General features: G+C 40.9%; 1 protein-coding gene across 1 annotated transcript in view; it reads left to right on the plus strand.

Moving 5' to 3' along the window:
- Positions 1 to 22,797, plus strand: part of FLT3 (fms related tyrosine kinase 3) — an 89,251-nt gene that overhangs the window by 27,219 nt on the left and 39,235 nt on the right. The window contains exon 2 of the mRNA XM_018567801.1: positions 13,943 to 14,063. Within this exon, the coding sequence (XP_018423303.1) occupies positions 13,943 to 14,063 (121 nt within the window). The remainder of the gene's footprint in view (positions 1 to 13,942; positions 14,064 to 22,797) is intronic.

A 22,797-nucleotide genomic window follows, 5' to 3' on the forward strand; every position in this document is an offset into this window, starting at 1 on the left:
GTGAGGACAAAGATCAATGATTAGATGAAACAATTCTCTAAACATGCTATGATGGGTATGTACGTCCAAAGCTAGCTGAAAAGTATATATTGATAGTGACCAATGCAGGCTTACCTGTCTCTGAAAGCTAGTTTAGATTGTTGGTGACAATGAATGGAAGAGGTGGAGTGAGGCTGCGTATCCAGCAGACTTTCTGATCAGGACGGCAGCCAGTGAATATTCATGTACTTTCTGACTATGATGTGTGATCAGTTTACAGGCTGTGAAAGTTGGCAATGACGCACGGCTGCACTTACAGTAGAGGAACAAGAAAGCAATGCTTTTATAACAGAAAAGTCAGGTTTTATCTGACGCTTTGTCTGTTTCACAGTTGCCAGCTATTGGGAGAGTAAAATGTGCTCTTCCCATTACTTTGAGCTGGTGTGTGACACTGCAGCTGTCACACCTCGGCTCTATTGATCAAGAACTGAGCGATCACAAACTGATTGCTCAGCTCATGGCTGATCGCTCGGCTCTTCTCCATGCAGAGAGTAGTGACTACCAGTCACAGCTCCCCACAGGGATTCTCCCTCCTCTCTATTCCTACAGCGCTCATTGGAGGGACAGACAGGGGAGGGGGCGGGCACAGCTGGCTCTGGCGCTAGCGAGGCATAACTAGCTGTCAATCAGTCAGCGTGGTGGATCCTGATAATATTGTCCGGATCCTTTCTGGCTGCAGTGTGGCTCTGCACTGTCAGCATATAGCAGGCAGTAGCGCTCTATATGCTGAGTTTGGCTAACGCCAAAAAAAAAGGTTTGGCTTTAGTTCTCTTTTAATAATAATTTGCCAGAGATACTTTGTTGCTTAGCTGTTGTTTCTATGTTCATCATATGCTCTGTTGCTTCCAAGAGCCTTAGAATGTTAACTAACTAATTATAGAGCAGTTTGTAGTATAAGCCTTTTTGTATACTCACGGATAGAAACTGAGCTTTTCCTTAGGACAGGAGGAGAGGTGGAAATGTGTGTGTGTGTGTGTGTGTGTGTGTGTGTGTGTGTGTGTGTGTGTGTGTGTGTGTGGTTGGCTTTAGAAGGTAGCTGGAAACTAACCTTGGATCCTGTGAACCACTTACCTGTACACCTCTTAAACAATTTAACCCATAACTCCTTCACAACAAGCATATTAGTAAAACAAAAGTGTGAAACTTTATAACATTATTTTAAATTAGCCCCCCTCCGCCCCCACTCTTGACCATGGTGTTCATGCAACAGTACAGATTGGTGGATTTCTGATGAGGTCAGTTGTGCAGTATGGGGTAGTGGTGAACATCCGGGGGTAACACAATAATGCAAATAAGTATATCTCATATTCAAAATGCTTGGGGCGGGGGGGTAGAAAAGGATAAGTGCCGCCTTACATTAGGTGTTCCGATCAAACAGCCTTCTTACATTTGTTCAAATAGAGAGTCCCACCGCACTCCTGACCGAGAAGCCCCATACTACAATGTGGGGGAGGGTGGCACTGAAGTGGCCGCAAATGGCGCCGCCAAATACTTGCAAAACAGAAAAAATGGTCACCAGCACACCAGTTTTCTTCAAAACGAAATCCTTTTATTCATTCATGTGCAGGTCATATCACCATGCGTGACAACGTTTCAGAACCTGAAAGGACCAGACAGGTTCCAAAACGTTGCCACGCATGGTGATATGACCTGCATGAATGAATAAAAGGATTTCGTTTTGAAGAAAACTTTTTTCTGTTCTTACATTTGGTGTCCCCATAAGAGTCCCCCTTTACATTAGGTATCCCCATCAGAGTGCCCCCTTACTTTAGGCGTTCCCTCACAATAATTACCAAAGTAAGGAGACACTCTGTTGGGAGCACTTCTTTTTTAGTTAATTTCTCAGCAATGGCAGCATGTATGGGAAAGGTAAAGTTTGTTTTATACTGCTTCAATCTAAAACTAGTATAACAGGAAGCAGGATTGTCAAGAGAATACTATGTAGAATTTAAATTCAAGCTGAAATAGCTGCTGCGTGCTCAGCAGTGAAAACAAAAGAGGATTTGGCACCTTTTATTTCAGCCTCTGATTCTACAGCAGAATATTTCATGTTGTCAGGAGCTCTCTAAACTACTCCGCACCTAGGCAAATAATGATTCACCCAAATTATTGCACCATATCATTTATCTGGACAGGGATAGACATCGGGAAACCATACTACTTTAACACATTTGTGAAACACACTTTTAGTTGGTGACAGATTGCCTTTAAATTAAAGTGCATGTGAAGTCAAAAACATTTTTCCAGTTTTTAATAGAATATGGAAGATTAAAGTGTATTGTCACTTTTAAATAATGTATTATTGGTATGTATATAGCACCGAAAATTTACGCAGCGCTTTACATCAGTCTCTGCCCTCTCGTAGCTTACAACCTAAGGTCCCTATCTCACATGCATACTTTTGAGGGGCAATTTAGACAAGAGCCAGTTAACCTACCAGCATGTCTTTAGAGTGTGGGAGGAAACTGGATTAACCAGAGAAAACCCATGCAAGCACAGGAAGAACATGCAAACTGCTTGTAGGTAGTGACTTGGGATAATTAATGTACCGATATTTTTTCCCCGGTACATTAAGGAAGCCGGGCGACGTGTAAAGACTCGCCACCCAGCTTCCCGATTAGCAGGGAAGCCGTCCCCATGCTTCTCATCACTAAGTGACGAGAAATCATTATGCCAGCTTTCTGGCCAATCCGGAAGCCGGGCGCTGTGTATTGACGCGGCGCCTGGCTTCCTGATTGGCTGGGAAGCCGGCTCCATGCTCCCTCGTCATGAGGTGACGAGGGAGCATGAACATGGCTTTCCGGCCAATCAGAAAGCCGGGCACGGCGTCATGGAAGCTGGGGAGCATGTAATGACTATCTTCCCGGCTTCCTGATAACGGAAGTATCGGGCTAGGCATCAAAACATTTGGGCGAGTATGGGTACTCGGCATAGGCACCGATACCGATACCAGTATCGGTATCGTTGCATCCCTAATTTTTAGCTATACTGTCTGAATAGGAATACATAACAAACATATAGAGCAAGTTTCTCAAATTTGGCTGCAAAAGTGGACATACCATTTAAAACTCATTTCTGGTTTTTACTGCTATCCTGGTCTCTGCTAGAAAGATTCACCCCGACTTCTTGTCCTGCTGACAATAGTTTCACCAGACAGGATGTTAGGGAAAATCTGCAACAGATACACAAATAAAAAATCTGACATGGATTCTTGCCTTCTACTACTACATCTTTTTCAGATTGTGTTTCTGTAGGAGAGTTACCCTCACTCTCTATCAGAACCATGGATAGTATTACAAATCTGACAGGGGTTCTAATCCATCCAAAACCAAGAAAAAGTTTTTTGGGGACGTCCACTTTAACTGATCAAAAAAGCCGTGAAGAATCTTTAAAAATGTAGATTTTGGCAATAAAATGTGTTTGGGTTTTATTGCTTTAGTGCAGGTTATATATTGGTAGGTACATCCACAAATTGTGGTTTTTAACTTCCCCCATTGTCACTTCTGATTTTACTGGTAATCTTTTTATCTGAAAATATCATGTATTAAATTGTTTCTAATGTATGAGGAAGTTGAAAGTTACTTATTATGGAGGGCTGTTCCTCTCTAGTTCTTATCTCATAGTAATTCTGTTTATTTGATGCAGTTTAACACTTGAATGTGGGGTTTTGTTTTATTGTTCAAATGTAACGTTAACATTTTCTCTAACATCGGATGACCACTGTACTATTTCTTACTGCTAATGATTGCAGGAACAATGCAAGTTTTTATAGATGGAGAAGGATCTTATATGATGCAAAGGCTGACTTTGCTCAAGTGTTCTGAAAGTGCAAGGAAAGCATGGTTCAGCTTTCTTTTCCTCCTTAGTGATTTGTTACCCGTGTTTGCCTGGCAAAAATGGTGATTTTTGTTAAAGTGACGCTAAACTCAGGAGGTAAACCTTCAAAATTCATGTAAGTATCCTAACTATATGGGCCGGTTCACACCACAAAGTCTGCGTTCCAGAGCGTTCGGCCTCTGGAAAGCAAGCCGGCCAGCTCCCTACGTTCAGGGGTTGGAATGGACATGGCAGTGCATTGAAGTCAATGGCACCGCAGCAACGCCTCCCACCCGCAGGGCGATCTCCTGCACACGAACGTGTGGCACATTAGTGCCTGCGTTCCGGTCCAGTGCAATCTGCAAAAATAGTGCAGGGAGCCGTCTGGCGTGCGTCCCAGAGGCCGTACGCTCTGGAATGCAAACTTTAAGGTGTGAACCGGTCCTTAAAGTGAACCTTTAGCCAAATCTTTAAAATAACATCAAAAACACTTTTAGAAATGTTTAGTAATGACAATCTACAAACACATACTTCTAGATAATTGCCGGCTTTGTATTATTTGCATACCTTGTTTCTCTTTTCTTCCCCAGTCTTCTGACAGTGGGCATGTTTACTAAGTGCAGATTACTAGCTCTCCTATTACTTCCTGGATTTCTGGCACATGTGACTAGACATGTGACCATGCACATCATCGCAGGGGAGGAAAATACCTTTCCCTGAGATCTCGTGAGATTACAGATGAGCTTTCCCAGCAATGCCCTGCTAATGACAAGGCAATCCCAGTGTGCATTGCTTTGCCAAGCTGAAGTCATTTTGACCTTTAACAAATCTTATTTGTGTATCGCTCAGCTGTACATCCTCAAATCATCTCTGAATCCATGCTGACACTGTACTTTCTTCTAGTGGGAGTCTTTTTTAGTTCCCTTTGGTCCCTGTATGTGATGTAAAGGAGCCACCGATCCAAGCTCACTCCTGTGAAGGACTACAATCACAATACCAATTAGTAAACTAAACGTGAGATTGGGTTGTAGAGATGTCCCACCCTCTCTTAGTCTCATTGCTGCTGTACAATGGATTCCTAGATTATGCTAGTTACATTTAATTTTGGTTTTTAATGATAATATAAATGTATTACTGTTTTTTTTTATCTACTTGAAGTACAGCTTTAAATACCTTTCGATCATCAAAAATAATCCTGACATCACATTCCTGTACCACATAATACACATCTTTCAATGCTATCAACTGCGCAACAACAAACCTTGTAAAGCATGCAAGAGGAAAAAACGGTTTTCCCCAAGGGGTAACACGTACAGAACAGAAAAAAAATTAGTCAGAGGGATTTCCCCTTCATTTTCATAGTAACAAAATGAATACTAGTATGGCAGAGAGTACTAATTCTGCAACCAAAACAGAGTAACAGAGAATAGTGGTTGCATCATAAAAAGGACAACAACATATTTAATATTCCATGTATTACAAACTGTTTATAACAATGCAATAGTAAATACTAGCACACCAAGCAAGAATGTTCTAGCAAGAATCAACAAAGTCCAAATCCCATTCGCACTGCCACGGTCTCAAAACCACAAGGTATATGTGGTGCCCAAGTGACCACACGGATGGCGCCGTGCAAAACACTAATAGTAAATAAAAGTAAATCACCGGCACACACTTGAAAGGTTTTTAAAGTATTGATACGTTTATTCAATACTGTCGCTCTGATGAAGGATCCCTGTGCGGACCCGAAACGTTAGCACCGTATGACAGTATGTGACATTGGGTATTGAATAAACATATCAATACTTTAAAAACCCTTCAAGTGTGTGCCGGTGATTTACTTTTATTTACTAGCAAGAATCAATTTTATGTTTACAATTCATCAACCACCAATGGAGCTCCTTACAATTACACGAATTAGTAATATTTCAGGACAGATTATCACCAAAAAAACAGACTGAAACTAGAAGACAACAAGTGAACAAGATACATTGAGGGGAATTTATCAAAACTGGAGCAGACAAAATCTGGAGCAGTCACCCATGGCAACCAATCAGCGTTTCTCTTCAGTTTCTTCAGGTAAGATTTGTAAATGAGAGAGAAGCTGATTGGTTGCTGTGCGTAGCTGCTCCAGATTTTGCCTGCTCTAGTTTTGATAAATTCCCCTCATAGATGGGAATTAAGGTTATCGTTGCAGCAAATGGAAATGTATTAGAAACCATTTCATTTATATCCTATTGTGAGGACATTAGGACAGTAGACAGTAGGAGGAAATTAATCAAACCCGAAGCAGACAGAATTTGAAGCCGTTTCCCATGGCAACCAATCAGCTTCTCTCTTTCCTTTTAGAAAAAAAACTGAAGAGAGAAGGTGATTGGTTACTATGGGCAACTGCTCCAGATTCCTTCTGCTCCAGTTTTGATAAATCCCCCTCATTGTCTGTTGTCCTTACTATAGGATATAAATGAAATGCTTTCTGTTACATTTCCATTCGCTGCAACAAGAACCTTCTAGTGTCACTGGCTTGTAGCTTAATGCTGCATGCTCTGTGGGGTCTAATGCAGGGGACCCTAAATGGTGGACCATGGTGTAGAATGGACCGAGTATCCTTTCTGTCTGGACGGTGATGGTTGACCTGTGTTTGGTTATGGCTGGCTGACTGACAATCGATATAGTCTGTCCCACTGTACGCTCCATTGTGGGAGTGGAATACTATGTACTATGTAAAGTGCTGTGGAAGTGTTGTCATTAATTAGTAACATTATTTATTAAGCCATCTTGGCAACTTTTGACATTTTTTGGAGGAAGCAACTCCAATGACCGTAAAATGCTCATATGCATGAATTGCACAAGATGTTTGAAGAGGTAGACACATACAAATATCAACTCAGGGAATCGGCTCTAGTACCACACCCCAATCGAAGTAAAACCAAGAGAAACATGGGGGCTTTTGAGGTACAGCCAGCAATTTTATTTACATATTTTTAAAATGTATACAGAGATCATAGGGAAAACTAGGGATGTTCAGATACCAGTTCAGATACCAGCGCCAATACTTGGCATTTTCATGAGAACTACCAGGATTGCAACGGTCGCAGCTGGGACCTGGCTCTGGTGCTCCACCACCGTCCTGAAATCATTAGTCTGTATTGTTTTAGAAAAACTGTCACATGACAATAAACAAAAATGTATCAGTACTTGTATCTGTGAATACTCGTACAAGTATCAATACTTGTACTTGAAAAAATGGTATTGATGCATTACATATATATACAGTATATATATATATGTATTTTAAAAAAATCATACATTAAAACAGGGATTCACAAATCCAGCAGCGCTGTACGCTCCTTAAAAATGACAGCTGCCTCCTAACTTTTGAGTTTTTCTCTAGTCTAGTCTTGGTTGGAGCTGGAAAATTATCTGTACTTGTACTGAGTACAGTACTTGGTATCTGAACATCCCTAATTAAAACTACGCTGGGTGAATGGAAAACACACAATAATATATTGTAATCACATCACGTAACAGTGCCTTGTTGTAAAGTAATCATCATAAGAAACGATACAGCTCTTGAAACCTAGTTTGGGACTTGGATCTCCTTTCATCAATGTGTTTCGCTACAAAGTAGCATCCTCAGGAGGTCATGGCGAGGTCAGGGATGCTTACAGAGATCATCAAAACCATGCTGGGTGAATGTGGTTTGCATTCCCCCCATAGTGTTTGGTAAACCAGACTGTGAGACTGATATGGGGATGTGATGGAGTAAGGCTAAGGAAAAGGTTCTGGGTGCATGGTTATACTATAACATAAAAAGTCAGGGGTTCAAATAAATCATAATTACAGAGCAAACGTTATTAGGGCTACAAAGATCAGGAGCCTCCGTCATGGTGCAGGTCTACAGAAGAATACTTTATCCTCGGGTTTAGATATAGCTCTTAAATCTTATCAACCACAGGGATCCCAACCTGAGCAATTTCAGGGAGGTGCCCATCTCATTTCAGGGAGCTGCCCCCCCCTGAAAGGATGGCAGATAGCACCGGAAGCAATAGCTTCTTTGCTATCTTATGGTTTTTTGTAGGGATGCACCGATACCGATACTAGTATCGGTATCGGTGCCGATACCGAGTATTTGGGTGAGTACTCGTACTCGCCCAAATGCTCCGATACCTTGCACGAGTACTTCCTGTATCAGGAAGCCGGGCAGCACATCATTACACGCTGCCCGGTTTCCTGATTGGCCAGGAAACGGCTCCATGCTCTCTCGTCACTTGTGATGAGAGAGCATGGAGCCGACTTCCCGGGCCAATCAGGAAGCCGGGTAGCGTGCAATGACACGGTGCCCGGCTTCCCGATTGGTCAGGAAGCTAGCAAATCCGGAAGCCGGGCGCCGTGTAATGACGCAGCGCCCGGCATTCTGGCGTCATGCTCCCTCGTCATCTCATGAATCATAATATTAAGAAAGTGACCTTAAAGCATTAGTTTGTATTGCTTTAGAAAAAATGTGACCTATCCCCTTAGGGTATCTGCGAGTACTTGATCAAAAGTATCGGTACTCGTACTCGGTCTTAAAAAAGTGGTATCGGTGCATCCCTAGTTTTTTGCTTTTTTAGTGTTCTGACAGCTCCTGCCGTCAGAATAAAGAAAAACCAGCATAGGAATGTATAGCTAGATTGCTATTAGCTATTTCAATCTTCAATACCCAATAGCAAGCTGGCTATTGCACCCGCCCTTTGTTGCTGTCAATCACTAGAAGAGGACCTGATGGAGAAATTCAGGTCCCCCTCTACTGATTGACAGCAGCAGTGGGCGGATGCAATAGCTAGTTCACTATTGGCTATTGCTAAGTGAAATAGCCAATAGCAATCTAACAATGCTTTCCTATGCTTTTTTTTTCTTTTCTCTGACTGACGGTGGCTGGCGGCCCCGATGTCAGGAAAAAAAACAGATCCCAGGGAAAGGTTTACTTTGCTAGATAGAGCAAAGTAAACCTTTCCCGGAAGAAAATGTTTTTCTCCCGGGCGGCAGGGAGCCGATATCTGATAGCGGGAGACTCCCGGAGTGTCCCGGAGAGTTGGGATGTCTGCAACCAATTAAGATTTACCTTTCAGTTGTCAATTGGATATATGAGTTACATTTGAGTACATTCTTAACATTGCGTGCTACATCCTGTTCATTTCTGTGCAAATTGACTGCCATCTTGTGGAGGAAATATGTATAGTTTTTCACATTGAAATATATAGAAATATGTAGGCTGTCATTGACGACCTACTTCCAGAAATGCTAGTTGCCTGGCTATCTCTAGGTTCAATACTTTCTAAGTCACTGTCCAGGAACAAACGACTTGAAACCAGAACTCTTGACCAGCGTATTTGTTATGGGTCAGTCACACAGAAAGTGTTTAGACTGGAAAATCTGCATGGAATCCAGGCAAATCGCATTTTCAGAACGCATTTTTCTAATGGCAGGCTTGCTTTAAATCTAAATTCTAGAAAAACACGGTAATACACATTAAAATTGCATATATGAAACACTTTGACCTGCTAAATGATTTGAAATGATGCTTAGCATGTCTTGAGATCTGGAGACCCTTATTAGACATTACAGTCATTACCTGACCTCCACTGAAGCAGCAGCTAGTGAAGAACAAACCTGTTGCCTGCTGATTGGGCTATCAAGGAGCAGCGGATCATTAATGTAGTCATCACTCTGCTCACTCTCCTCTCTCGTCCTGTCAGCACACATGCAGTGCAATCAACAGAACTTAATTGGCTACTAGTACTGCCCCACCACAAGCGTGAATACTGATGTAAATGGGTGACAGGAGTCTAATATCAGAACAGTTTAGTTACTTTACTTAGCCAAACCTAAAAAAAATGATTTTTATTAAATGAATAACTGCATTATTTGAGGTTTTTATATCATCATAACTTGAAAGAGCAATTCCAGGGAACAAGTTTAATAAATAAGCCAATGATCTAAAAATTAGACCATTTATTTAGTTTACCTCAATCAGACTCCATCCAATCCACTACAGAGAGGTTTATAAAATTCTCAGAGTGCTTCACATATGAGTAGGTGAGTAAAGGTGCCCATACACCTGCCGATTATCGTACGATAATCGTGGGAAATCCCGCGATCATATGATAATCGGCAGATGTATGGAAGGCGTGCGATCGTTTCTACTGTATGGTCGCACGTCTTTTGTCTTACGAGCAGGGAGAGAATCGTACGATTTTCGGCGGGTTTGTGGCCTGCTCGTAAGACAAATGCCGCACGGGCTGGTGTGCGCAAGCTTTGCAGTCATCGGAAGCCCGTCCCTCAGCGGGGAGGGCTTGCGATGATCGCAAGTACGATCTGCCTGTCCAAGATGAGCAGATCGTACGTTTTTTTAATTACCTTACAACCATCGCAAGACAAAAGTCTTGCGATGGTTATAAAGGTGTATGGCCAGCTTGCTTCCCTAAACCTGGGCTGTTTACCTCCTCTACCTCTACCTGCATACAGAACACCTGTTATATCAAAGTACCCCTGACACTTTTATGATACCTCCCAGCTTTCTGAGATGAAGAGAGGGACACTTTCCAGCACCTTGTATTTACACAATGGACACACCCCCTGCCATGCCCTCAAAATGGATTAGTTAAACCCGGAATTGTTTCTTTCACCATTCATTTTCCTTTATACTGGCTTTTTGAGCAAACTAGGGAATTAAGAGGTGTCCCTCCCCGCCAAAAAGAGAACAGCGTTTTATGATCTTTATTGGTCATCAGCTCAGGTGAGCACCCACCTGCACACCACTCTATCACCTGTGGATTGAAGTATCTGTTGGGTGTGCGGTATGCAAGAGTTTGGATAGAAGATCGCTATTACCACTTCTATCACTTTCACTATTTCCATCATTTTTTATGGATCATAACCTCTGTGATCACTTTTGAATCTTCACTTTTATGGGACTTTTGTGCACTGATGTTTATGTTTTGATGTTTACATTTATTTATTTAGTAGCTCGGCACATTATATTATTATTGTTATTTCTGTAATATATTTTTCTGCAAATATTTTTATTGCACTGCTTTTTTTCTCATATTAAAAAACAATAATTAAAAATCCTTGCCTCTTTGAAGAAAGCTTCATATTTTAATCTCTGTTACCTCCCTGGCTGCATGACAGTGAGTTTCACAGACATTATCTAAAGGTCAGAATTGTTACAGCAGATACTGTGAACGCTGTTTGTTTCCATTAAAACGTGGTGTCAGCTACTGTTCATGTGTGTATAGGGCTAAATGCAGAGTTAACCGACCCCCTGACAATTGCTCTCAGTATGCTGGCACTTAGATTGTTGTCCTGTGAGCTGAAAAATCTCTGAGCAGGGTGAGGCTAAGAATGCCATTGTCACATTCTGACAGCAGTGGTGTATTTTAGACTGTTGTCAACACAGTGCCCTATATTAAAATCCCACTCCTGGTGTTAAAATCCTTCCATTTGTAATCTTTCTGCTGTTTACTGAAGAATTCCCAGGTCTTTAGAAGTTATTTAATAACCCCTTCCAGTCTTTTGAGGTACTATGAAATTTTTTTTGAACAGGCCATATTGTATTTTTAATTCATTCTAATTAATTTTAATTAATTCTAATTTAATTAACTCTTAATTTTTTTTATACAGCATGATAGGGTAAACCCAAATCTGAGTTGATTGCAACACTTGGCTCACTAATCAGAATACTAGTTCTATGTGTTTTTCTATTAAAATTATCATTTTAATAGAGATTCACATGCTCTTTTTCAGTAACGTCATTGGAAAAAAAGCGACTTTTGCAAAGCTAAAACACCAATAAGGATAAGGATCTGTATTTTCAAAAATGTAACAAGTACTTTCAAATTGCTCCAATTAGATTTGAAAATTAAAGCCTGAAGGATTAAAATCCTTATCCTTGTGTAAAGCCTCATGAATTGAGCCTAATGCAAAATATTGTTGTTTTACTTTTAATTTGTAGAAAAAGAATTGCAAAAGACTCTCCATCAATATAAAATCAAACTTTTTAGCTTCCTTTTTAAGTTCCATGATACAGTGGGAGTAGATCTGCACCCCGTGACCACAAGGGAGATAAGATGCTGTATGCTATTTTGACTTGACATCACTTTTTTTTTACATGTTATGCAGTTGAACTATTGTTCTGAATTTTCAGACTGTTAGAAAAAACATGGCATGGAAGTGATTTTTATTAGATCAGAATGCAGGATGTTTGTACTTGAAAAAAGACATTCCTATGCAGACACAACTAATGCCAAGCTATCTTCAGGTTACAAATAGATATTTTGAACTATGGCCCATGCCAACCCATAGAGCAGCAGATACTGATATCCCAATTAGAATTTATACTTATAGAGCAGCAGATACTGATATTCCAATTAGAATGTATACTTATTGTAGATGCCACATATATTATAAAGCCAAAGATTCTATCATCCCCGCAAGAATTTGCTTTTTTATTTTGATTAAATGTGTAACTGAAGGACCAAACCAAAGAAAGAGAGTGACATGTAGTCTGGACTTCAAACTGCATTAAATCACCTCATCCAGCATCCAGCCACCCTCTCCCTCTGGTTAGATGCAGTAGAGCTGTCCTTATTCCTGTCCAGCCGTCCTTCCCCATCTCTACTAACTGAAACTCTGTACCTCAGTATGGAGCTCTGCCTGCGTGAGAATGTGCTGAAGCCTGAGCTCTGCCTGAGTTCTGCAGCCCTGATCGAGGGATCATAGTTGCAATGCTTTCCAGGCTTGAATGCAAAAATTTAAGAAATGCATTTAAAAAAAAAATATTATTAAATATGCATTTCTTACATTTTTGCAAAAGGTGAACTTAGCCTTTAAGCCAGGCAGAGTGAGCGGGACCTGCACACCCAAAGAACTAGCAGTATTATACAACATAGATAATTAAAATAGTGCATTTAGATTGTACTTATTAGCTATATACTCAGGTGCTGGTATACAGAAATCAGATTCTGCTTTAATGTGTAAAATGCATGACACAGTAATGGCAGCTAAACACGGGGCTTTTACAATAGTATTACATAAGTTTCCATAATTACATAAGTAATGAATGCACCAGCTTTTGTCCTTTTAATAACTAATTCCTTTAAAGGCATGGGTCAGACTTTCTATAAAACTTCAGGGGTGTGGAAATTATGAGAAAAAAAAAAATGCTTGTCCAAGGACTAAACGGGGGCCCGATGACAATCTACTTGTCCCGATACAATTTTTTTTTATTTTAACCAAAACTGTATTTAGCAGTGCTAAGAAGCGCTTCTCATTGGTCAGTGCCATCAGGTGATCAACGAGTGCTTGCATTTTGCAAGCGAAATTCAGAATACATGGCACAGGTACAGATAGTACACCCCCGTACTGGCAGACGGGAAGGACTGTTCGCTGAAAAGTAAGCATAGTAAGGAGGGAGAGGGGACCAGATTTGTGCGGGTAATTCCAGTTTCCCAAATTACTTGGGAAAGTGAATTTACCCTTAAGGCTGGTGCAGAAAGAAAGTACATGTACCTTTTACGAGACATGCTGTCTTTTCAAATGCGATTAGACGTGATTGCAAGGGCGGTATTGTGGCGGGAAACTGCACAATCTACCTGGCACGACTGGGGGTGATTTATTTATTTTTTATTTACTTTATTTTTTTTATTTTACTTTGTAAAAATTTTTATTTTAATTAATTTTATTATTTTTTACTTTATCGCCTTTTTATGTTTTACATTTTTATTTATTTCCATTTTTAATTATTTGTTTTATTTTACATTTTTATGCATTTACATTTTTAATTCTTATTTATTTTATTATTTTTTTTACTATTTTTTTTCACTTGACTTTATTGCTATCACACATGGACTAACAAGCCCCTGTGTGATAGCTTTTGGAGGTGACAGGTTCTCTTTATTGACCCTGTCACCTACAACCAGTACTGTGACAGGAAGGCTGCGAGCATTCCTGCGTCACTGCTCACACAGAGCAGAGAATGGACGTTCTCGGCTCTGCTCCGTGCTCTCTAACCTAATCTAATCTGCTGTGGTCCCGGGTCTCCCAGAAGAGCGAGGGGACCCCGAAGACCACGTCAGAAAGGGAGCCAGCGGGCAGGGAGACAGGCAGCCAGGAGCGGTATTAGAGGCAGCGGCTGGGGACACGGTCGCCGAAGAGAGAGAGGAGTGGTGAGTGAGGGGAGAAGAGGGAGAATGAGGCAGGTTACAAGTTATATTGGACGGCTGTACAACCGTTCAAGATCACCTGTACAAAACGGCTTCCACACTACACAATTAGCTGCCTGCCCAAACTGGGGCTAAATGTAGAAAAAAAAGCTACTCACCCGGGGCCCCGAGCTGTGTGTCCCGGGCCACGGGCAATAGGAATTCCACACCCCTGATAAAACACTGCACGTCTTTTGTATGCCACCTGTTTTAGGTTTGGTCATCACTATAAACCAATAGAGGTAGAACGCAGTAGTTTTGTTTCTGCAAATATAAGATTATAGGGAAATTATTCACCACAATCTCATCAATATTCTACATAATTTCTGCTAATAGGTAACATAATATAGCAGCCTATTTATTTGAAGTGGCATACAGAATTCTGTTCACCATTTCCTTTTGTTGAAAGCCTGTGCACCAGCCATTTTCAACTCATTTGCAAAGGATATAAAAGCTAACTGGCCAATTAGTGAAACAGCTTTTTTCTTTTACGCGGTTTAAAGCCACATATTTTAAAAAATGTGAAAGGCACAAAACATTTTTTAAAGGCCCCTGCCCCCACGTGCACGCACATACAACGCAAGCAGGCGTTGAGTGCGCCTGCATACAAAAACGACTATTGTGCCACACGTTACATATCGCCACGAACATTAGAGCGAGAGCAATCATTCTAGGGCCATCAATCAAAATGGGCTATTTTGAGTATTGTGTTTTTTTGTGATTTTCATGGGCGCATTCAATTTTAAGGCTTGACATGTTTGGTATCTATTTACCCTACACAACCCTATATTTTATATGTTACCATTATATTCTATATTATCTTATAAATTGGCTATTATATTCTGTTTGTGTATACTAAAATTAATTTTAGTGTATTTTATCTTAAAAATACTAGTTTGATATTTGTGCAAATATTGTGCAACTAGCATTTTCTTTATTCTACAGGGCCTCTGCTCTCAGAAAATATATTGTTTGGGGTGTTTTAAGTTCTTTTCTATCAACAAATTCAGATTTTGTCATGTACGTGCAAAAAATAAGAAATTGCTCCGGACGGCAAGTGACCAATGATAGTGTCTCTTTAAAGCCCAGGTGAAGTGACAGAAACCAATCTTTATTTAGATAGACACTGTACTTACAACCTCCATTTCCCTAGTGTTACATCCATGTGTAACAGTTGTACAGTGCCTCTAATTATGACTGCACAGTCCAATAGGTACCAAAGCTTGACAGTGCACTTTGTAATGTAACCGAACTGATCAGACATAACTCCTCTCTTCCTCTGTTCTATAAGTCAGTGTGAGGACACTTGTGCTGATGAGTTTGCCTGCTACTTGGCTATGCCAGCATATTCAACTAGATTGGGAGAGCAGGAAGCACATTTCCTCTAAGGGAAAAGTATTTTCTCTAAGGGTAAGTTCACACCATATCCAGTGTGTTCCAACACAGTTCGTGCCTAGAACACACTGTATAGCATAAACCAAGCCTCCCGCGTTCTGGCACGGGAGGGGGCATGGTGGTGCCATTCATGTCAATGGCACCGCAGACATACCTCCCGCCCTCAGTGCGATTGCCCCCGCACCAAAACACGCGGCACAGCAATTCCCACGTTGCAGTGAGGTGCGATCGCAAAACATACTGCGTTCTGCTGCCGTCACACTCTCCTGCTACACTGGCAGACAGGACTTAGTAGTATTTTGATTCAGCAATCTGTGTGAAAGGTTAAGGTAGACAGAGCCATGCACAACCATACTCAATTCAAGAAAAAAAAACAGGATTCCCAAAGACGTTTCATCCTGCTATTTAGGTTAGGGGGATGGGGCAATGTGGGTTTTGAAAATGGTGTATTCGATCATGTTTCATGTTACATCCTAAATATGGGTGTAACATGAAACATGGTTCAAAAGGTGGACCATGATTTTAAATAAAACTATATCTGTCATGAGCATTAACACGGCAGTGCTTGTCCCTCCAGGAACATAGTTTTATCATTTATTGATCCATCTTATATATCTATTATTTTTCCACTAACTGTAATAAGCCAAGAAAAGGGACAGTTACATTAAAGGATTGGATGAAAGCACAAGGAGATGACTATTCTGCAGAGCTGGGAGTTGGTGGTCACAATATTTTAAAAAATGCCTTTAGAAAAAGAAAGCAGAAACCGAATCTTTTGGTATTTGTAAAACAATTACTCACCCCAGTATATAGAAAAAACTTGCACAACTACATTGACAAAGCAAAAAGGAAGCTATTTACACTACTTTAGTAATTGGGTTTTACATACAGGTACACTTTCAACTGACCCAAAACCATTATAGCTTTCTTTTATGCTACTTTTGAAAGACGTTAATAAACCAGTTGTGAGCATTTTGTGAAGAAGTGGTACTTCCTAAAACAACAACATCCTCAGCTGTGAAGTGGCCACAATGATGTGTTTGTGCATGTGTTTCTGGTAGGATGACATGTTGCTGGCTGCCTGAAATGATTAAGATGCTAGAATGGAACACAACTCCATATTTCCTTCCCGTCTCAGCACAGACTGTCACTAAATATATACTGGCCTTGAGGAAGTTAAATAGCTGTTTCACTTCTTCAATGGCCAGCAGGTTAAACCCAATTGTTTTTCTTCTCCTTTACATCCTACCCAAGTCAAGTCACGCTCCTATGACGTCCTGCTTTCATGTTTTATTTAGACAGCATACAAGAATTTCAAATATGCTGTTCTATAAAGTGTTACATTCCAGGTCCAGTCTTAGAAAGGCAAATAATGGTACCATTAATGCAATAAGTAAGCTAAACAATGCCAATAATCCAAATGAATACAGTTGTTTCTTATGATCCTTTTAGCACTTTTTTGCATTTTACTTTTGCACTCATGCTCATTTTAGGCCTGAAGATTAGTTAACCCCAACCTCCACCCCCCAGAAGTTTGTATTTTCTTAAAGCGGAGACCTTGTAGAGTAAAATGGATGGGGCAATTGCAATTGTTATATCACACAATATTAACTCAACTGTCCATGAATCCCAAATTGTCAAAAAAAATAAATTTAAATGGATTTTAGTGCACAAATACACAATATTACACCCACTGTTTTGATAAAAGATGGTGTTGCAGCAAGTAAATAGATACCAAACATGTCATGCTTCAAAATTGTGTGCACCTGTAAAATGGTACACCTGTAAAACTATGGTACCCTTGATTGTCTATATACAAGGCTTTCAAAACTTTTACAGGTCATCAGTTTAGAGTTAACCTTGAATATTGGCCCTAAAATTATTGCTCTCACTTTGGCGTGTGGCACTATACCCAATAGGTGTATTCCTTTTGTCATTTTTCTATGTAGGTGCAACCAGGGGCATCCCGAGGCCGGATACCAGTGACACCCCGCCATGACATCATCGTGCACGCGCTGCCATCTTTGTGATACCTTCCGGCGGCCATCTTGGTGATGGGTGCCGGCAGAGAGAGGAGGGGACGTTCACCTGCCGGGATAAGGTATGCCGCCGGGTCCCCTCCTCTCTCCTGCAACTGTCGAGCTCTTGGTCCATGACCGAGTGCCCGACTTTTCAGAGGGGGGTGACACCAAAATGACTGCCAGTCATTTTGGTGTCACCCCTCCATTGGTGTCACCCGGGTGCGGGCCGCACCCCCCTTGTGACGCCACTGGGTGCAACCAACGTCTGTTTGTGTAAGTATGTGCATTAATGCAGGGGTGGGGGACTTGAAAACAATTTTGGTGTGTTTTAATTTTAATTTAAAGCTAAAACTTTTACTTAACTTTATTGTTATCAATGTGATATCATTATATGCTCACAAGGAAACATTTATGGGTCTATCAGACTCCTAATGTCCCCTTTGCACTTCAATGAAGCTGATCAAGCACAGATCATGCTTGATGAGCCTTATCTCCGGCCACAGCAGCCAGGGATGACAGCTCTAAAACTGGAAATTAAATAATTGTTGCTTACAGGTTCATTCCATGGAGGGGAGATCAGCAAACAGATATTCACATGCAGTGGCGTCACAAGGGGGGGGGGATAGCAGCCCACACCCACCATGCCAGTGCCAGGCCCACAGGAGGAACAGTGTAGCATACATAGGAAACATGAGGGGGGTGGGAGAAGCACATTTGACAGTCCATTGAAGTGACTGGGTGCCCTTAAGATGTAAGCAGACTCCCTGGACCCCAGCTAAATATAAACAAAGGTGAAGCTGGCTGAACTCATTACTCAAATATGGCCATGGCCAACATCCCCCAACCCGTTGTTTACATTCAACTGGCCATGTCCATATTTGGTATTTGGGCAAAGATGTCAGATGGCATCCTCAGCCCTTTTTCTACAGTCAGCTGTCGGCTGAGGAATCTCCTAGTCTGTAGCTGCAGCTAGACTAGCGGCTATGGAATCTGCCCACGGCTTTCCACTGTCAGTCACATCAGACTTGATGGGGAACTCTGAGAGACAGCCACCCACAGCAAAACCCATTGGCCGGTGCCCCTGTCTGTGTAATCTCTGACCAATTTCGTTGGTACTGCCTTCAACTGCTTCAGAAGACAAACTATGTAGTACATGTCATCATTGTATAGTACAATGAAAGATCTTTCACCATGTAACGTGCAATGTGAATTTTAAAGGGGACCTTTAACTATATTTTTAAAATGACAACAAACACATCTTATATATAAATATTTAGTAATGAAAATCTACAAAAACACATACTTCTAGATAATTGCAGGCTTTGTATTCTTTGCATACCTTGTTTCTCTTTTCTTTCCCAATCTTCTGATCGTGGCCATGTTTACTAAGGGCAGATTACTAGATCTCATTTTACTTCCTGGAACTCTGGCACATGTGACTAGGACATGTGACCATGCACATCATCTCAGGGGAGAAAAATGCTTTCCCCTGAGATCTCATGAAATTACAGATGAGATTTCCCAGCAATGCTCTGCTGATGTAACCTTCCCTGGATGCATCCAGAGCTGCATGCTGATGTGATTTTTAGTGAAAGGGGGTAAAGGTCCACTTTAAGGAGCATATTTATAAACAAGTTGCAAAATCTTGAAAACACTGGATGTACACTGGTTAACACTAGTAATACAACACTGATTCACAAACAATTAATTTGGCTTTGGTGTGTTATTGGGCTTACTTAAAATGTATCTAAACCCAAAATCAAAAATTATATATATTACAGTTACCAGTCCTTAGAATTGGTGGCTGCATTAGTTGCCTTTTTTCAGTTTTTCCCCCTTTATTTTCACCTGCTAATTCTGCAAATAACACTATTCTTGTTCTTGGGTGGGATATTTAATCCTCCACTGTATTTATGGAGGAAGCCATGGTTGCCACCCAGCATGGACTCTTCTCTTCATCTACATTATATGAAGGTTTGTGAGATTAGTGGTTTACGCACCCTTTTTTTTTTAGTCTTGGCACCCTTTGAAAGTATGCAAAGGCACCCATGTCTAAGAATTAAAAAAAACATAAATGTAAAAATGATGTGTGGTCACCACCAAAATCTATACCAGACACTTATCCTAGATAAGTGCTCACCTGCACCATGGGAATGCATGATTCTGAGCAAAATTTTGAAGGCACCCCTGACAAAGCCAGAAGGCACACCTTGGTTGAGAAGGGCTGTGCTAGATGACTATGACAACCATTCATATGTTATATTTTACTGATCTTAGTAGTAAACTGAAATGTGCTTTACTGCTCTGGTTTCTACAGATTACTGCTCTTTGCTTATCATATTGTTCTTACACTACCTTGCTAAATAAACATTTCACTGCAATAAATTTTGTCACACGATTCAGCTAGCTCATCATTATTGGCTATGAGGAGCTGTCATTGATTTCTAGGATTGCTGGAAGTATGACCAAGCTTCAAGATGTAGCTAAAATCAAGATTTATCTGATATGTGTGCTTGATATTGAGCGGCAGACAGAAAGTGATTTGTAAAAGTTTTTCTTTTATAGCAGTTGGACTCTTTTAACATGTTTTTGTTGTGTTTGTTATTAGAGAATGGGGTAAGGCACACAAACAGTATCATTAGCTTTATTGATAAGATACAGGTTTTTTCCAACTCAATCTTCCAGCCTTTAGCATTGTCAGGATGTAACATCTTTTAAACAGGATCTTTTAAACAGGAAAGATGATCTGCTGAACAACAGCTTGATGATCTGACTGTTAAAGTTGCTTCTCTAAATAGATCTAGAAGGGAAGCCCAGCAACTTTTTTGGTTACACCTGATTTAGGATGCATATGCTAAGCTGCTTGTTGAAAAATAGGATGTGGGCTTCCTCATGCTGTTTTAATGGAACTGCTGTGGAGCTGTGCAAAAGGACAGTGCAGGTGACCCCCTAAACAACACTGCTGTTGTTCCAAATGTGTATGGGTCATTGTCAGGGTCATATGGTGGTACCACTCAACTGAAAGAGGTCTTTTACAGCACACAATGCCTGCAAGAGCAGCTGTGTCTTTTACTTCTATTCTCTCCCACAATTTACCATACCCTACCCCTTTTATTCCAGCTGCTAGACTACTGGCATCACAGGCACCAATAAGCTCAATATTAGTGGAGCCCTAGCACAATTAAATATCCTTATTAGAGACTAATACCTTTACAGAGTAACCTTTCCATTTTAGCTACTCCTGCACTGTTCTTGTGGGTTGTTTTGTTCTTCAGGACCCATGTGCAGAAGCTTGTGTTGCACAGGCAGTATTTCAAAACTAAAAACAAATACAGAGTGATAAAATGCAGCAGGATCACGACAGGTGACTTTGACAGATGATTTTATTCTAGTGTGATCCCTTGTGCTACAGGGTTTGATCACTAGGAGTGGTCACATAGGAAGAGTCACAGTGCAGATAACAGATAAGCGATTGGAAATCTGCATGGTTTATGAGGCCTCATATGCAATCCTGGGCTCAGAAAAAAAAAATTGAGATATAAGATCAGTTTTAACTGAGTAAGGCAACAATCACGTCTAAAAGCCTTTCCCCACTGAAGTGTCAGACACTCACTAGCCAAGCCTTCTAGTGAAATCAATCAGCCCATTTGAATTTTCCTGGGCAATCCTGATAGTTTTCTCTATCTAAATCCCCAAGTTATATTGTGGCCTGTGTTAATAGGACTGCTGGTCATGCATTGTACATGATGACATTGGAGTTCCTGCAACTGGCAGAGAGGCGAAGAGAAATCGCTTTGGGGAATGGTTGTGCAGCATGGCGGAAGCCTGCAGGGGCAAGTGAAATGGTAGTACTGCTTATTTCGCTACACTAGCAGGGCCGGATTTACTCTCCCTGCTGCCCCAGGGCCAGGTTTCGCAATGCGCCCTCCTCCCTGCCAACCCCCCAAACAATTTTTTATTGTTTTTTTTCTTTAAAAATTTTTATTTATCTAATTATTTACTTTTTTTTAGTTTTCATCATTTTTTATCTCATTATTGTTTATTTTTTATAATTATTTTCTAATAATTTGTTTCTTATTATTTTTTACTTTTTAATCACCTTTTTATTTTTTTATTTACTTAGTTCTTTTTGTTTTAATTTTTATTTCTTTAATAATGTTTTTAATCAATTGTTTTTCCACTTAACTTTATTGCTATCACACAGGAGCTAACAAGCCCCTGTGTGATAGCAATTGGAGGTGACAGGTTCTCTTTATTGACCCTGTCACCTCCAATACAGGAGTTCTAGCACAGTACTATGCTGGAACTCCTGTCACAGCTGAGAGGGGAAGACTGCTCTCCGCCCTCACTGTATATACGGAGCGGCAGGGTTAGTTTAAACCCTGCCGCTCTGCTCCCTGCATCGGCGGCAGGGACTCGGAACTGGAGAGAGACTTGACGGCAGGGAGAGGATGGAGCCCAGAGGAAGCCAGCGAGGTGCGGGGGAGGGGAGGATGTTCCGGGCATCGGGGGATTTCACACCGCTGCCGCCCCTCTGCGCCCTGCCGCCTATGCTATGAGACCAGTACTCTTTCTTCCCACTACAAGCCAACATTAGGGGTGTCTACATTGCTAAAGATGTATGTATCAACCAATCCAAACATACATGTTTTGGATCGTCTTCACAAGTCTGACTACCAGCTAATGTCTGGTGGTAGCTTCAAACTCCTGATACTACTTCTCTGTGACAAGTGGAGGGCTTCCTGGCTTCTCCACCAGTAGATTTACCTATTTATGCCATACATTTTTATATGTGGCACAACTGCCTGAACTTGGGTGGGAATATGAAGAGTTAATGTCTTTCCACCCACCTGACATAAGTATATAAGAAGAACAGGATGAGAAGGATGTGGTAAAGCATTCAATAGGGAACATGAGGTAGAAATAAGACATCTTGCGGTGTAACATACAACTCAGAACATAAGGTAAAAATAAAGACACCTTGTGGTACAACGTACAATGGGGAACATAAGGTAAAAATAAGATCTCTTGCGGTGCAGCATACAATGGGAAACATGAGATAAACGCGCTGAAGCGTATAATGGGAAACATAAGGTAGAGATAAGATACTTTAGTGCACTTTAGGTTCAAATGGAAAATGGTAGTGTTTGGCAGTGGATTCAAGCATGGAAATTTCTGTATTATTCTTTAGCTAGTAGTAAGTCACATTCAACTGCACTTAATCTATAATGTTAAAGATATTTCATAGTTTTCCCAAGCCACTTCTTCAATGCCAATTAGTA

The sequence above is a fragment of the Nanorana parkeri genome, unplaced genomic scaffold (assembly GCF_000935625.1).
Source record: "Nanorana parkeri isolate BGI_ZX_2015 unplaced genomic scaffold, ASM93562v1 scaffold1095, whole genome shotgun sequence".
In the NCBI taxonomy this organism is placed as follows: domain Eukaryota; kingdom Metazoa; phylum Chordata; class Amphibia; order Anura; family Dicroglossidae; genus Nanorana; species Nanorana parkeri.